The 15988-nt window shown below is 41.6% G+C and overlaps 2 protein-coding genes across 2 annotated transcripts; both read right to left on the bottom strand.

Moving 5' to 3' along the window:
- Nucleotides 1-4087: 4087 nt before the first annotated feature.
- Nucleotides 4088-4500, bottom strand: LOC142177013 (secreted RxLR effector protein 161-like). The gene is made up of 2 exons (XM_075245435.1): nucleotides 4326-4500; nucleotides 4088-4281 (listed from the first exon to the last, which is right to left on the bottom strand). The coding sequence occupies exons 1-2, from the start codon at nucleotides 4498-4500 to the stop codon at nucleotides 4088-4090; spliced, it is 369 nt and encodes a 122-aa protein (XP_075101536.1).
- Nucleotides 4501-7670: 3170 nt separating this feature from the next.
- LOC142177012 (uncharacterized) lies at nucleotides 7671-8126 on the bottom strand. Its single transcript, XM_075245431.1, has one exon. The coding sequence runs from the start codon at nucleotides 8124-8126 to the stop codon at nucleotides 7671-7673; it is 456 nt and encodes a 151-aa protein (XP_075101532.1).
- Nucleotides 8127-15988: the final 7862 nt, after the last annotated feature.

The raw sequence follows: 15988 nt of genomic DNA, 5'->3' as shown, positions 1-15988 counted from the left end.
TTAGAGATAATACATAGAATAATATGTAACTTGTATTTTGGCACATCTTCCTTTAGTTTTTTTCCTTCTAATGGTGGTATTAGTACCTTGTTGTGCTCATTCCATTGGGGGAAGGATGACTAAGAAAGATATGTCATTTTTTGGTAATAAAATTTATTGCTTCTACCCATGAGCTTCTTTTCGCAATATTTCTTTGTCTATACTTAGAATTATTTATATGCTACAATATATACATAATATACAATATATATACTACAAGAAAATATATTTATAAGATACAATATATACATAAGATACAATATATATACTACAAGAAAATATATAAGAGAATATATATACATAAGATACAATATAATATACTACAAGAAAATATATTATGCTACAATATATACATAATATACAATATATACATAAGATACAATATATATACTACAAGAAAATATATAAGAGAATATATATACATAAGATACAATATAATATACTACAAGCAAATATATAAGAGAATATATATACATAAGATACAATATAATATACTACAAGAAAATATATTATGCTACAATATATACATAATATACAATATATATACTACAAGAAAATATATAAGAGAATATATATACATAAGATACAATATAATATACTACAAGAAAATATATTATGCTACAATATATACATAATATACAATATATACATAAGATACAATATATATACTACAAGAAAATATATTATGCGAATATATATACATAAGATACAATATATATACTACAAGAAAATATATTATGCGAATATATATACATAAGATACAATATATATACTACAAGAAAATATATTATGCGAATATATATACATAAGATACAATATATATACTACAAGAAAATATATAAGAGAATATATATACATAAGATACAATATAATATACTACAAGAAAATATATTATGCGAATATATATACATAAGATACAATATATATACTACAAGAAAATATATAAGAGAATATATATACATAAGATACAATATAATATACTTCAAGAAGTGATATTTATGCATGACAATTTAGTGTTTTACTATTGTTTTGTTATTTTCTTTTTCGTCAAGCACTTTAATAATTAGATATACATATATACTACATATTAATATAGCCATGATACTACAAGAAATTGTCTTAAAAAAAAAAAAAAAAAAGCCCGCTAGGCCCGCGAAGCCCACGAGCCCGGCCCGTTAAGCACAGGACCATGTGGGCTTAGGCCCGTCATGGGCCGGTTCCACCCATTAGGCCCACGAAGACCGGGACCGCCAGGCCCGGGACCGCCAGAGCCCGGGACCACGAAGCCCGGGACCGCGAGGCCCGGCCCGTTAGGCCCACTAAGGCCCGGGCCCGGGACAAAATACAGCCTTAGAACCAGGTACCTCTTGTAACTGAGCGAGCTGACTCTCAAGAATCGCGTTCCTAGCCTTCAACTTCCGGATCTCCTTTGTGGCACTATTTTGAGCATTTATCAGTTGAGAGATAGTAGAGGTGTTTCCAACTCCTCCGATCTTTTCAATACACTCACACTCCTCAAGAGTGGTCTTGGAGAAGGTTTGCTTTTCGTGCCCATTTTAGCTTGCCCCAGAGGCACTTTGAAGAATTCTAAGACCTTTGTGAGTGGAAACCCATATGGTAGTCCATGGTTTCTATCTTTAAAGTTTGCCACTTTTTGCATATGCTCAATCATTATCCCAGGTAGATTGATTGTGGTAAAATTATCCAAGGATTCAATAAGGAGCAGGCCAGCTTTGGACGTATTAGATCTCCTCTCAGCATGGGGAAGCAACACTTTGTTAACCATCTCAAAAAGCAACTGATATATTGGAATGTGTGACTTTTTATGCACCTGTTCCCCTGCTGGATTGCCTTGTCCTTGACAATGACATTTCTAAAATTTGACGTGCAGGCACCCCGAACAGACGACATTCCTTCAATAGGAACACCCAAAATTGACCCCAATACGGCTGAGTCCATCACTATGTCCACCCCATTTACCAACACACAGATTTGATCGTCTTCAACTGTGAAGAGGCCAGCATAAAAACTCTACACCTCCTCCTCATATAATTTTGGAACATCATTTGCAAACAAATAAGTCCATTGTTGGAAATCACAAATGTCCACTAACTGTCTCATCCCAGCAAGCTCTACAGTGTCAGAGGCAAATGTGCGGCCCCAAAGTACTTTCTGATTTCTCAACTTCTTTTTCTCATAACTCATAGACTTACCAACTTTTGCTTTCTTGATGGCACCCGGTTCTTCATCATAATCCACTTTTCTTTTCACTGACTTGCGAATAGACTTTCCCTTCTCCATTGACTTTTTATGCATATGTTCACCAGAATTTTCAACTTCTTCATCATCAGACTCACCACCACTCTTTTCCACTGCCTTATCACCAGATCTCTCCACAAATTTTTCACTAGGGGCAGCATCAACACTCTTGGTTGGACTTTTAACACTTGTACAAATGTTTCCTTTGGATTGAGAGTGAGAGTGCTTCTGCTTCGAGGACTTGTAAGTCAAGGAACTGGGTTCCTCTTCAGCTTCCTTATCAACATCTACCACATGGACAACCTTTTTACTCACAGCTTTTATATCATTTACCAGCCTTCTTTTTCTTTTACTCCTTTGACTTTTTTTGAGAGCAGACTCTAAAGCCTCATTTTTCTGCAACTGTGTAGTGGGTCGCTTAGGAGTTGGCTCTGGAGCTACAACTGGCTTACTCCTAGTCCTAATAAAACTAGCAATCACAACATCATCTGGGTCTTCTTCACTATCAGACTTCATCTCAGGCACTACCATATTCAGAGGCTCAGCATATAAGTAGGGAGAAGGAGCATGATCAATACTGACCTAAGGAGATGACCCCTGATCTGGATCTTTCGGGGAGGGATCAGGTCCATCATCTGGGACCCCAGTAGCATTATCTTGTGCTGGTTGTTCAAATTGCACAAGTGCAAGTGCTCCCCTTTCTTCTTGGGCTGAGACTCTTCCTCCTAAGACTTAGACCCCCTAAACCTTCCTCTACAACAACCCCTTCTGAAGCGATGGAGAGCATATTTTCTATTGCCTCCTTTTCTTGTAGTTTTATGGAAATTTCAACAGAGGGAGGAGTGATACCTGTAGAATCGCAACCTGTTATGGTTGTCTCATCCTTTTCATGACTAATCACTAGATTTTCACTAGAGGGCTCTTCCATAGAGAGAGTTGATGTTTCTTGTTTTTCCCTTTGAACCAAAACACTCTGGTCACCTTGTTCACCCTATTCGACCGGCGAGACTGGAGGAGGACATGCATTATCAGACTTGCTCGGAGACAACTTCTCGTAACCTTGATAAGGAACAGAATCTGAATGGGTAAAAAAGGAGTAGAGTGTGGAGGTGACTCTGCTTTAGGATTTGGATTAGTGGTTGTGTTGGGAGAAAAGTCTACCGCTGGAGTTCTAACTGGTGTGGACTCAATGAGAGTACTGTCGGATACACTAGAGGTTATTTGATTTTCAGACATGGTGAAGTTTTACTAGATGAGTTTGTGGATTGAGAAGAGAGAAGACAAAGAGAAGGTTTTGAATTTTGAAGAGAAGTGTTATGATGTTGATGGATGTATTTATGATGAGGGACTGGTTCTGAAATGACGACAATTTTGCTTGGGGAGTTGGATCGTTCAGTGGCAGGTGAGACACTTTGGATGAAAAGACACAACGTAAAGAGACTAACATACAGATGATGTGGCATTGTTTTTGTCCATTTTAAATCGTGTATGAGAGAACAATGAAGCTACTAACCTGTGTCAAGAGAACCAGGTTCCTTGACAAGTCTTGCAAGTGAGCTTAACCTCTTTTACCAGTATGTACTGCATCAACTGCTCTGTAATCATCATGCGTGTATAGATGTAACAGTATTGAAATGAGTTAGACTTGGCCAGAAAACACTTTTAGCTAATTTTACCAGTATATGATTTTCATAGCCAATCATTGGGAATCAAGTTCTCAGTTGGGTTTCATCAATCCCAGTGCCAGACGATCTTTAGTGCTGCAGAATTTCATGCATATAATCCCTTTTCAATATTTTCCCCCAAGGTCTTCCAACTGCTGCTTGATCCACAACAATTGAGCACTATAGGAGGCTGCTGCTACATATCCTGCTTCAGTTGTTGGGATTGCCATTGAATTTTGCTTCCTTGTACCCCATGAGATAAGACAGGAACCTAGAGAATGTGCCATTCCAGACGTGTTTTTCCCGTCCACCAGATAACCTGCATAATCAACATCAACATACCCAATGAGATCAAATTATTACCTGAAGGATAGTTGAGAACCAGGTCCTGTGTTTCTTTAAGATATCTCAACATTCTTTCAGCAGCCTTCAGATGAGACACCCTTGGATTTGACTGAAACCTTGCACAAGAACCCACTTTGAACACAATGTCTGGTCTGCTTGCAGTGAGATACAAGAGTGATATGCTTCTATGCATGGTTTTGATTTACAGGAGAACCAAGTTCATTCATGTTTAGACGGGTAGCTGTTTTCCCTGGGAGCGTCGATGACTTTTGATGCTTCTATGTCAAACCCTTTTTCAGCAACTACTTAATGTACTTCTGCTGACCTATCAATGTTTCAAAATATCCACCTGGTTCCTATAACAGTTCGATCTGCAGGTCGAGGTACCAGGTGCCATACATTGAACTGCATTAACGACTCTATTTTCAGCTTCTATTGTTGTGATTGTGGAACCAGGCTCTTTCCTAATGAATGGAGAGGTAGTTCTATCATCTTTACTGGATTCCTTGACATGACTCATCATGTCTGCCTTCCCATTTGCCATGTTAATAGCTTCACCTGGAATCAATAAGAGTTCTCCATCTTCATCAACATTCTTGTCCCTTTTTTAGACGAGTAACCCAGGAAGATTCCTTCATCTTTCTAGCATCAAACTTTCCAGGCTGATCCTTGCCAGTGTTGAGAACATTGCATTTGCAACCAAATATACTCAAATGAGTCAGCAACTTTGGTGAAGATGTTTGTAATTCCTCTATCAATTAACATTGACCACGCCATATCTTCAAGAGTCCTGTTCTTCCTTCCCACATTTCTATTTTGTTGTGGTGTTCTTGGAGCTGAGAAGTTGAGTAATCCCACTTTCAATACAGAATTCATTGAATCTAATATTATCAAACTTTGTTCCATGATCTGTCTTTTGCAAGCCACATTTGTTCCCATCTTCACTTAAATCTTCTTGACAAAGCCCACAAATACTTGAAAAGTCTCATCATGGTTATAAGGAACATAGTCTAGGTAAACCTAGAGTAGTCATTTACTAGCAAGACATATCTTCTTCCTTCTCTGCTTGGCACCCTCATTGGTCCACAAAAATCCATATGGAGAAAATCAAGCGGCCTTGAGGTGTTGACTTCCCCTTTTTTGGGCTTGAATGAAGATCTGACATGCTTTTCTTTTGCACAAGCATCACACATTTGTGTTCCTTGAAGCTCGACTTGGGCAGGCCACGAACTAGATCCTTATGGACTAGTTTATTCAGTAGTGAAAAGCTTGCATGCTCCCAACCTTCTTTGCCATAGTTCAGCATCGACATCAATAACTCTCAAACTACTTAGATCACCACTTTGCAGAGATTATAATCAACAACTCAAATATTCTTGTATCTTTTGGCTTCAAGCATCACCTCACAAGTCACAAGACTTGTGACTGTGCATATCTTGGACAAGAATTCCACTTTATTTCCCTTGTCATGAGAAACACTCAAGAGACTATACTTTAGGCCATTGCCATAATGCACATTTTTTCAGTTGAATGAGTGAGTGGCTTCTCAATCCTTTCAACTTCTAAAGTGTACCCCTTTTAGCTATTTCCAAAGGGTACACTCTCTCCTTGCAGGGCTCAGTAAAAGAAAATTGATCCTATTTTCAGTCATGTGCTTTGAGCAGCCATTGTCCATATATCATTGTTGGCTGCTCCCCTTCACTGTTCCCTGCACAAGGAAATCAAGGGTTAGATTTAGGAACCTAAACGAGTTTGGGTACTTTGTAATGAGGAAAAGGATGAATAAATGTTCTTTTAGTCCAAGAAGACACTATGTGTTTCCTATTTGACGGACTAGTTCCTCTAGCAGTAGTTACTCTCTCAGCAAAGACTTTATTTTTCTAATGAGACTGAACCCTGGCCATGCAATTTTCCTTGAGGTGCCCATTGTTACAACAATGGGTATACAACTAATTGTCGGTTACAGTAACATACTTTCTATGAGGGTTGTAGGGAGTCTTTTCCTTTTGAAACCCAATCCCCTACCTGTTTCCCCCATTGTTGGTGTACATGGCAGTGATAGCATTAGAGGACTAGGACAATTTTAATGGCTTTTCAAGATCACTCTTCACCCTTCCTAGTTCTTTCTGAAGCTGTTTGTTTTTGTCAAGCTCAGCACACAGACTGGTCTTCACTAAATTTAATTCATTTTCAAGCTTAATGTGTGTCTCACTCGCAACTTTCTTTCCCTTTTCAGAGTTTCCAGGCCTACTCTCCATTTTAAGTTTCTCAATTGTCTCCTTCAAGTCTACCACCGCCACTGTTAGGTCATCTCTCTCTTGCTCAATATTAGCAACTCTCTCGGTTAAGACTTCTTTTTCTTTACTTACACACTCAATGGTTTCTTTCAAGTCGACCACAACAACCATTAGATCATCTCTTTCATGTTCTATATGGCCATTTTCTCATCTGATGCATCCTTTTCATATTTCATGTTCTCTGTTGTTTCTTTAAAATCAACTACAACAACTACTAGGTCATCTCTGGTTTGTTCAGCTTCTCCTAATTCCATAGTTAATGCATCTTTATCATTTATAAGACTATGATAAGCATCAATTAATACATTTGCTAATGACATGAGCTTTTTAGGAGAGTATGATTTCAGATTTCTCTAAACATCCAGAAAATTTACCTCATCACAGTCGTCATCTTCGTCGTCATCAGATTGAGCCATCGACGCAAAGATTGAGTCATACTCAGTTGCTTCACTTTCCACTGCCATCATTGAACTATCACCATGATCATTTTCTTCTTCAAATTCGCTGGAAGAGTCTCCCCATGCAGCAAGAGCTTACTTTACAACATTGTCAGCATCATTCTTTCTCTTGAAGCGTTTATCAGGAACAAGGTTCCTTTTGGGTGCCTTGTCTGAGTTTGCTTGAATTGATCTTGCTTTAGGAGAGGTTAGTCCTTGATAAAGTGTCCTGACTTGCCACATTTATGAAAAAGGTCATAATTTTTTGGCTTGTTAGAACTGCCATTTTTTGGAATACCTCCATTCCTGCGAACCATTTTCTGAAATCTTCTTGCCAGGTATGCCATATCATCGTCTTCACCACATGAGTCATTGCTATCTGTTTTAAGGACCAGGTTCTTTTCTCTTTTGGGCTCTCTTCTTTCACTGTCCTTTTTCTTCTTCATTTCATAAGTCTTCAAGTTTCCAACAAGTTCATCCATGGTTAGTGTCTGCAAGTCCTTCGCCTCTGTAATGTCATTTACCTTGCTTTCCCAAGAACTGGGCAGTACACTAAGGATTTTTCTAACAAGCTTGTTTCTTGGAATAATTTCCCCAAGTGAGTGAAACTCATTGATGATAGAGGTGAATCAAGTATGCATATCTTGAATGGATTCATCACCTTTCATCCTGAATAGCTCATATTCAGTTGTGAGCATATCAATCTTGGATTGTTTCACCTGTGTTGTTCCCTCACGAGCTGTCTGAAGAGCCTTCCAGTCTTTTGCTGATTGGCATGCTGATATCCTATTATATTCATTAGGACCAATGCCACAAACAAGAATTGTCTTTGTACGAAAATTCTTTTCTATGGACTTTCGATCAACATCATCGAATTCCTTCCTTGTTTTGGGAATGGATACAAGAGGATCTCCAAGATTCTTGGTAGGAACAAAAGGTCCATCACAGATGACATCCCATAGCTCAAAATCTTCATCCATGATGAAGTGGTGCATCCTAGTTTTCCACCATCCATAATACTGTCCATTGAACCTAGGTGGTCTGTAAGTAGACTGGCCTTCTTCGAAGTTTGGAGGAGTAGCCATGAGGATCCTTTCTAGGTGTTAACCTGATAGAAAGAACCTGCTCTAATACCAATTGATAGAATATAAGGGTCCACCAAACTCTATAGAGAACTAGGTGTAGGACATGTTATGTATATATATATATATATAGGGCTCATTGTATCGTGTTTAACACATGTCAATAATATCATATTTTTCTCCCATGCATTCTCACATGGTATCAGAGCAACAGTGAGAAAACATCCGGGAAAGTCGCCGTGCTTCAATTCCGGCAACCTTTTTAGGGTTGTTTTTCGTCAAACCAATTTACATCGGTGTTGTGCAAAAACCAACACCACCGTAAGGTCCCCCAACCCCTGGCGACCAAACCCCAACAAACACCTCCGCCGGCAGCCATCTCACTCACCTCCACGCGCCGATCAGAGAGATTTTTTTTTCCGGCGAGATCTACTCCACGCGCCGGCGCGTGGAGCACTTTCCGGGCAGTTTTTGACTTAGTTCCTTCAGAGCAGTTGGATCGCCCTCAAATTCCGAGCCTATCCATAATTTTATTTTTTAATTCCGACCACTTTGAGTTTGTTCCGGCGATTATACTGATTTTTTCCGGTAGATACAGTAATTTCCGGCTGAAATAGTGTCTCCTTCGTCTGTTTCTGCGAGTTTTCAATTGATTCTTTATGTTATTTGGTGATAATTTTATATATCTCACTTCAATCCAACGATGTCTTTTGGATTCGATGCTTTCGGGTCTAAAAACCCGGGTTCTGTCAATTCCAGTGTTATGATTACCACATAACCTTTAACGTGAAGTTCAAACTACTTAGCTTGGGCTTCGTCTGTCGAGTTGTGGTGTAAAGGTCAAGGTGTTCAAGATTATCTAATCACGAAGTCTAGTGAAGGTATTGAAAAGGCCAAAACACTTTGGGAGAAGATCGATGCTCAATTATGCAGTATTCTGTGGCGATCTATTGATTCCAAGTTGATGCCCTTGTTTCGTCTATTCCAGACATGTTATTTGGTTTGGGAAAAGGCTTGCACTTTATACACTAATGACATATCTTGTTTCTATGATGTGATATCGCGGATGACAAACTTAAAGAAACATGAATTAGATATGTCTACTTACTTGGGACAAGTACAGGCAGTCATGGAGGAATTTGAGAAGTTGATGCCAGTTTCTGCTAGTATTGCAAAGCGGCAAGAGCAGCGACAAAAGATGTTTCTAGTTCTTACTCTTGCTGGGCTTCCTAATGATCTTGACTCAGTACGCGATCAGATTTTGGCTAGTCCGACTGTCCCTACAGTTGATGAATTATTCTCTCGATTACTTCGCCTTGCTGCAGCACCAAGTCACCAAGTGATCTCATCACAGACACTTGACTCATCTGTTCTCGCATCCCAGACAGTGGACAATCGGGCATCTCATAATATGGAGAATAGACGAGGAAGAGGTCGTTTTGGAAGATCTAGACCCAAGTGCTCTTATTGTCATAAACTTGGACACACTCGTGACGTGTGCTATTCTTTACATGGTCACCCACCCAAAAATGCTTATGTTGCTCAGACTGAGACTATAGGTAACCAGAGATTTTCTTTATCTGAAGGAGAGTATAATGAGTTCCTTCAGTATCAAGCAAGTAAGCAGACATCTCCACAAGTAGCCTCTGTTGCCCAGACTGGTACTTCTGTTGCTGGTAATTCTTTTGCTTGTGTTTCCCAGTCTAGTACTCTTGGATAATGGGTTGTGGACTTAGCCGCTTCTGATCATATCTCTGGTAATAAATCACTTTTGTCAAATATTGCGTATTCACAGTCTCTTCCCACTGTTACTTTAGCCAATGGGTCTCAAACCAAAGCAAAAGGAGTTGGACAAGCGAATCCCCTACCCTCTGTCACTCTAGATTCCGTTCTCTATGTCCCTGGCTGTCCTTTTAATCTTGCATCTGTTAGTCGTTTGACCCGTGCCCTCCATTGTGATATATATTTTATTGATGATTCCTTTATTATGCAGGACCGCAGTACGGGACAGACGAATGGAATAGGACTTGAATCAGAAGGCCTTTACTACCTTAACTCACTCAATTCCTCCAAGGCATGTCTAGTTACAAATCCTCCGGACTTAATTCACAGATGTTTAGGACATCCAAGCTTATCCAAGCTTCAGAAGATGGTGCCTAGTTTGTCTAGTTTATCTACATTAGAGTGTGAGTCATGTCAGCTCGGGAAACATACCCGAGCCTCCTTTCCTCGTAGTATTGAGAGTCATGCAGAGTGTTTTTTCTTTAGTTCATTCTGATATATGGGGTCTTAGTAGAGTCAGTTCAACCTTGGGATTTCATTATTTTGTTAGTTTCATTGATGATCATTCAAGATGTACTTGGATTTTCTTAATGAAAGATCGTTCTGAGTTGTTTTCTATATTCCAAAATTTTTGTGCTGAAATTAAAAATCAATTTGGTGTTTTTATTCGCACTTTTCGCAGTGATAATGCCTTAGAATATTTATCCTCTCAATTTCAGCAGTTTATGACTTCTCAAGGAATTATTCATCAGACCTCTTGTCCTTATACCCCTTAGTAAAATGAGGTTGCAGAGAGAAAGAATAGAATAGGTACCTCATTGAGCTCGCACACTTCTCATTGAATCTCATGTTTCGTTGTGTTTTTAGGGCGATGCAATTCTCACAGCTTGTTATTTGGTTAATCGGATGCCTTCATCTCCCATCTAGAATCAGATTCCATATGCAGTATTGTTTCCCCAGTCACCCTTATACTCTGTTCCTCTTCGTGTTTTTGGGAGCACTTGTTTCGTTCATAACTTAGTCCCTGAGAAAGATAAGTTAGCTCCTCGTGCTCTCAAGTGTGTCTTCCTTGGTTATTCTCGTGTTCAGAAGGGATATCGTTGTTACTCAACTGATCTTCGTAGGTAATTTATGTCATCTGACGTCACATTTTTTGAGTCTAAACCTTTTTTACCTCTTCTGACCATTCTGACCACCTTGATATATCTGAGGTCTTACCTATACCGACCTTTAAGGAGTTTACTATAGCTCCTCCTTCACCTTCCGCCACAGAAGTCTTACCCATTCCAACCGTTGGGGAGTCTAGTGTGGATCCTCCTAGACTCCTCGCCACAGGAACACCACTCTTGACATATCATCGTCGTCCGTACCCAGCATCAGGCCTAACTGATTCACGTCCTGAACCTGACCATGCTCCTACTGTGGACTTGTCTCTTCCTAGTACACTGATTGTACTTCGGAAAGGTATATGGACCACCCTTAATCCTAATCCCCATTATGTCGGTTTAAGTTATTATCGTTTGTCATCACCCTATTATGCTTTTATATCTTCTTTGTCCTCTGTTTCTATCCCTAAGTTTACAGGTGAAGCATTGTCTCATCCAAGATGGCGACATGCTATGACTGACGAGATGTCTGCTTTACATACAAGTGGTACTTGGGAGCTCGTTCCTCTTCCTTCAGGCAAGTCTACTATTGTTTGTCACTGGGTATATGCAGTTAAGGTTGGTCCGGATGGCAAGATTGATCGCCTTAAGGCCCGTCTTGTTGCCAAGGGATATACTCAGATATTTGGGCTCGATTACAGTGATATCTTCTCTCCCGTGGCTAAGGTAGCATCAGTCCGCATTTTTCTATCCATGGCTGCTGTTCGCCATTGGCCTCTCTATCAGCTGGACATTAAGAATGCCTTTACACGGTGACCTTGAGGATGAAGTTTATATGAAGCAACCACCTAGGTTTGTTGCTCAGGGGGAGTCTCGTGGCCTTGTATGTCGCTTGCGCCGATCACTTTATGGTCTAAAGCAGTCTCCTCGAGCCTGGTTTGGTAAGTTCAGCACATTTATCCAGGAGTTTGGCATGACTCGGAGTGAAGCTGATCACTCTATGTTTTATCGGCACTCTGCTTCGAGTCTCCGTATTTATCTGGTGGTTTATGTTGATGATATTGTTATTACCGGCAATGATGAGGATGATATTACTAAATTGAAGCAACATCTCTCTCAACACTTTCAGACTAAGGACCTGGGCAAACTAAAATATTTTCTGGGTATTGAGGTTGTCATCATACTGCCGCTCCCTGATACGATCAAATAAGGAAGACCGAGAAACCACACAAGCTAGAACCCGACTGGGATCCGAATGATCCAATCTCACAAACTGGCTGGCTTAAGGCCTGAATATCCATCGCCATAGGCCTCTCCGATGCGGGTAAATAAGCCAAACTCCCCAAACTCTCCGCCCGACGACTCAAAGCATCGGCCACCACATTGGCCTTTCCCGGGTGATACAAAATAGTGATATCACAGTCCTTCATCAACTCTAACCACCTCCTCTAGTGCAAATTTAGATCCTTTTGCTTGAACAGGTGCTGCAAGCTCCGATGGTCAGTATGAATTTCACAGGGAACCCCGTATAAATAATGGCGCCAAATCTTCAGGGCGTGAACAATGGCAGCTAACTCAAGGTCGTGAACAGGGTAATTATTCTCATGTATCTTCAATTGTCTGGACGCGTAGGCAATCACCCTACCGTCTTGCATCAACACCGCTCCGAGGCCAACCCTCAAGGCATCACAATAGACCGTATAAGACCCCGAACTTGTAGGCAGTATCAAAATTGGGGCTATGATCAAAGCTGTCTTGAGCTTCTGAAAGCTCGCCTCACACTCCTCCGTCCACTGAAATGGAGCACCCTTTTGGGTCAACCTGGTCATGGGGGCTGCAATCGATGAAAACCCCTCCACAAAACGACGGTAGTAACCCGCCAAACCAAGGAAACTGCGGATCTCTGTAGCTGAGGATAGTCTGGGCCAACTCTACACGACCTCTATTTTCTTCGAATCCACCTGAATGCCCTCACTCGATACCACGTGGCCTAAGAATGCCACTGAATCCAACCAAAATTCACATTTCGAGAACTTAACATATAACTTCTTCTCTCTCAGAGTCTGAAGCACAATCCTCAGGTGCTGCTCATGATCTTCCCGACTCCGGGAATACACTAGAATATCATCAATAAAGACAATGATGAACGAGTCAAGATACGGCCGAAATACACTGTGCATCAGATGCATAAAGGCTGCTAGGGCATTGGTCATCCCAAATGACATAACAAGGAACTCGTAATGACCGTACCGAGTCTTGAAAGCAGTCTTCGGGATATCTGGCTCCCGAATCTTTAACTGATGGTAACCTGAGCGCAAATCAATCTTAGAAAACACCCGTGCGCCTTGAAGCCGGTCAAACAGATCATCAATACGAGGTAAAGGATAACGGTTCTTAACTGTCACTTTGTTCAACTAGCGATAATCAATACACATACGCATAGAACCATCCTTTTTCTTCACAAATAAGACAGGAGCACCCCAAGGCGATACACTGGGCCGAATAAAACCCTTATCAAGCAATTCCTGTAACTGATCCTTTAATTCCTTCAACTCAGGAGGAGCCATACGATACAGAGGAATAGAAATGGGCTGAGTGCCCGGCAATAGATCAATGCCAAAATCAATATCTCTATCAGGCGGCATGCCTAGAAGATCAGCTGGAAACACATCGGGAAAATCCCGTACTACTGGGACTGAATCAACTGAAGGGGTATCAATACTGACATCTCTCACATAAGCTAAATACGAGTCATACCCCTTCTCAACCATACGCTGAGCTTTAAGAAAAGAAATAACTCTACTGGGAGTGAGATCTAAAGTAACTCTCCAATCAACACGCGGCACGCCTGGCATAGCTAGCGTCACGGTTTCGGCGTGACAATCAAGAATAGCATAATGGGGCGACAACCAGTCCATGCCCAAAATAACATCGAAATCTACCATGCTGAGCAATAACAAATCGGCTCTGGTCTCAAAATCACTATGAGCAATCAAACACGACCGATAAACGTGGTCTACAACAAGAGAATCTCCCACAGGAGTAGAAACATGAACAAGGGAACTCAAGGAATCCCGAGGTACACCCAAGTGCGGAGCAAAATAAGAAGGCACATAAGAATAAGTGAAGCCTGGATCGAATAGAACCGATGCATTTCTGTGACAAACCAGTACAATACCTGTGATGACAGAATCGGAGGCAACAACCTCGGTACAGGCAGGAAGGGCATAATATCTGGCCTGGCCTTCCCCTCTAGCTGGCTGAGCAGGTGGGGTAGCAACTGGTGCTGTGATCATAGCCTGAGAACTCTGCGGAGCGCGCTATGGCTGAGAAGCCTGTGGAGGTGCACTCCTCCCAAGTCCAGGGTAATCCCTTACCGCATGGCGTGTGTCACCATACTCAAAACAAGCTCTGGGAGGACGTGGTAGTGGAAACTGTGCGGTACGGGTACTTCAAGATCCTTGAACACCTGAAACACTATGTGAAATCTGAGATGCAAACTGAGCTGACTGACCCACAAAACCTCTACCATGCCATACTCTTCCTTCAAAATAAGGACAAGTGGTTCTCTCCAGTCTACGAGGTTTCCTCACTTCCCTATACTCTTTCTCCTGACCTCGTCTGTCCTCTCTCTCCTGGACCCACCTGTCCTCTACTCGGCGAGAGGTCCTCACTACCCGCTGAATTGGGACCACAAGCTGTGTCGCCATGACACCTGGTACTTGAACAATAGGATCTCGCTACTCTGGAGTGGGGGTGGTGGAAGTCTTGGTCCCTCCCCCGATCTGTGAAGTAGTTGGTACAACCTGAATCAACCCTGCCTGAACCAATGTACCAAACATGCTTAGTTACTGTGTTAAGATCTCCTGAAGTGCTGGAGTAGTAGTAGTAGTAGGCGTATCCGGTGTCTTAGACTAGGGCTGGATCTGCTGGTGGTACCTTGGTGGCAGCTGGCGTAGGTGCTTTGGCTGCACCGCGTGCGCATCCTCGGCCTCTACCCCGGCCCCAACTTCTGGCGACTCTCGCAGGGGCGCGGCTGCCTGATTATCTCTGGTAGCGCGTGTCCTCACCACCGGTGAGAGAATAGAAGATAGAAGTTTAGAATTGTGACATAAAAAATCTCGCACGACATAGAATTCAAATGAAGTGGAATTTTCCTAACGGTACATAGCCTCTCGTAGATAAGTACAGACGTCTCTTGTAGCCTCTCGTATCTGCCCAGACGCGTTCTTCTCCGCGGACATGAAGCTACTATAGCGAACGCGATGCACAAAAGTCCTGCCGGCCAATTTCCTCTTTCGCGAACGCGAGGTCCACTCGCGAACCCGTAGCTTACATTGGCAGACCCTACGCGAACGCGAAGACCATGTCGCGAACGAGAAGGCCAACGGGTTCTTACCTTCGCGAATGCGAAGCACATTTCAGTTGTTTCTCCCAGATGCTCTATGCGAACGCGAGACCCCCTCGCGAACGCGATGAATGTTTTCTCTGCAACACAAGAACAGAAAATTTGCAATCTTTCCAAGTCCAAAATTGGTCCGTTGAGCATCCGAAACTCACCCGAGGCCCCCGGGACCTCAACCAAACATGCCAACCAATCCTAAAACATCACTAAAACTTGTTCCAACCTTCGGAACGGTCAAAACAACATCAAAACACCTATTTTCATCGGATTCAAGCCTAAAATTCCAAAAACTCTAAAAAAATACGCTTTCGATCGAAAAGTCTATCAAACCTCGTCCGAATGACCTGAAATTTTGCACACACGTCACATTCTATACTACGGAGCTACTCCAACTTCCGGAATTCCATTCCGACTCTCGGATCAAAATCTCACTATCGAATCGTAAACTTCAAAAATTCAACTTTCGGTATTCCAAGCCTAAATTAGCTACGGACCTCTAAAACACAATCTGATCACGCCCCTAAGCCCGAAATCACCCAACGGAGCTAACGGAACCATCAGATTTCCATTCT

This window comes from Nicotiana tabacum, chromosome 3 (assembly GCF_000715075.1).
Source record: "Nicotiana tabacum cultivar K326 chromosome 3, ASM71507v2, whole genome shotgun sequence".
NCBI classification, from domain to species: domain Eukaryota; kingdom Viridiplantae; phylum Streptophyta; class Magnoliopsida; order Solanales; family Solanaceae; genus Nicotiana; species Nicotiana tabacum.
The sequence above is the reverse complement of the archived record's forward strand: the minus strand, read 5'-3'. Positions and strand labels throughout refer to the sequence as shown.

What these genes read in the sequence shown, in the direction of transcription:
- LOC142177013 (XM_075245435.1), bottom strand. Translation starts at nt 4,500, where the DNA reads ATGCATAGAAGCATATCACTCTTGTATCTCACTGCAAGCAGACCAGAC. An exon ending in GGTTCTCAACTATCCTTCAG is followed by an intron (nt 4,282 to 4,325) that starts GTAATAATTTGA and finishes TTGATTATGCAG; the next exon opens with GTTATCTGGTGGACGGGAAA.
- LOC142177012 (XM_075245431.1), bottom strand. Translation starts at nt 8,126, where the DNA reads ATGGCTACTCCTCCAAACTTCGAAGAAGGCCAGTCTACTTACAGACCA.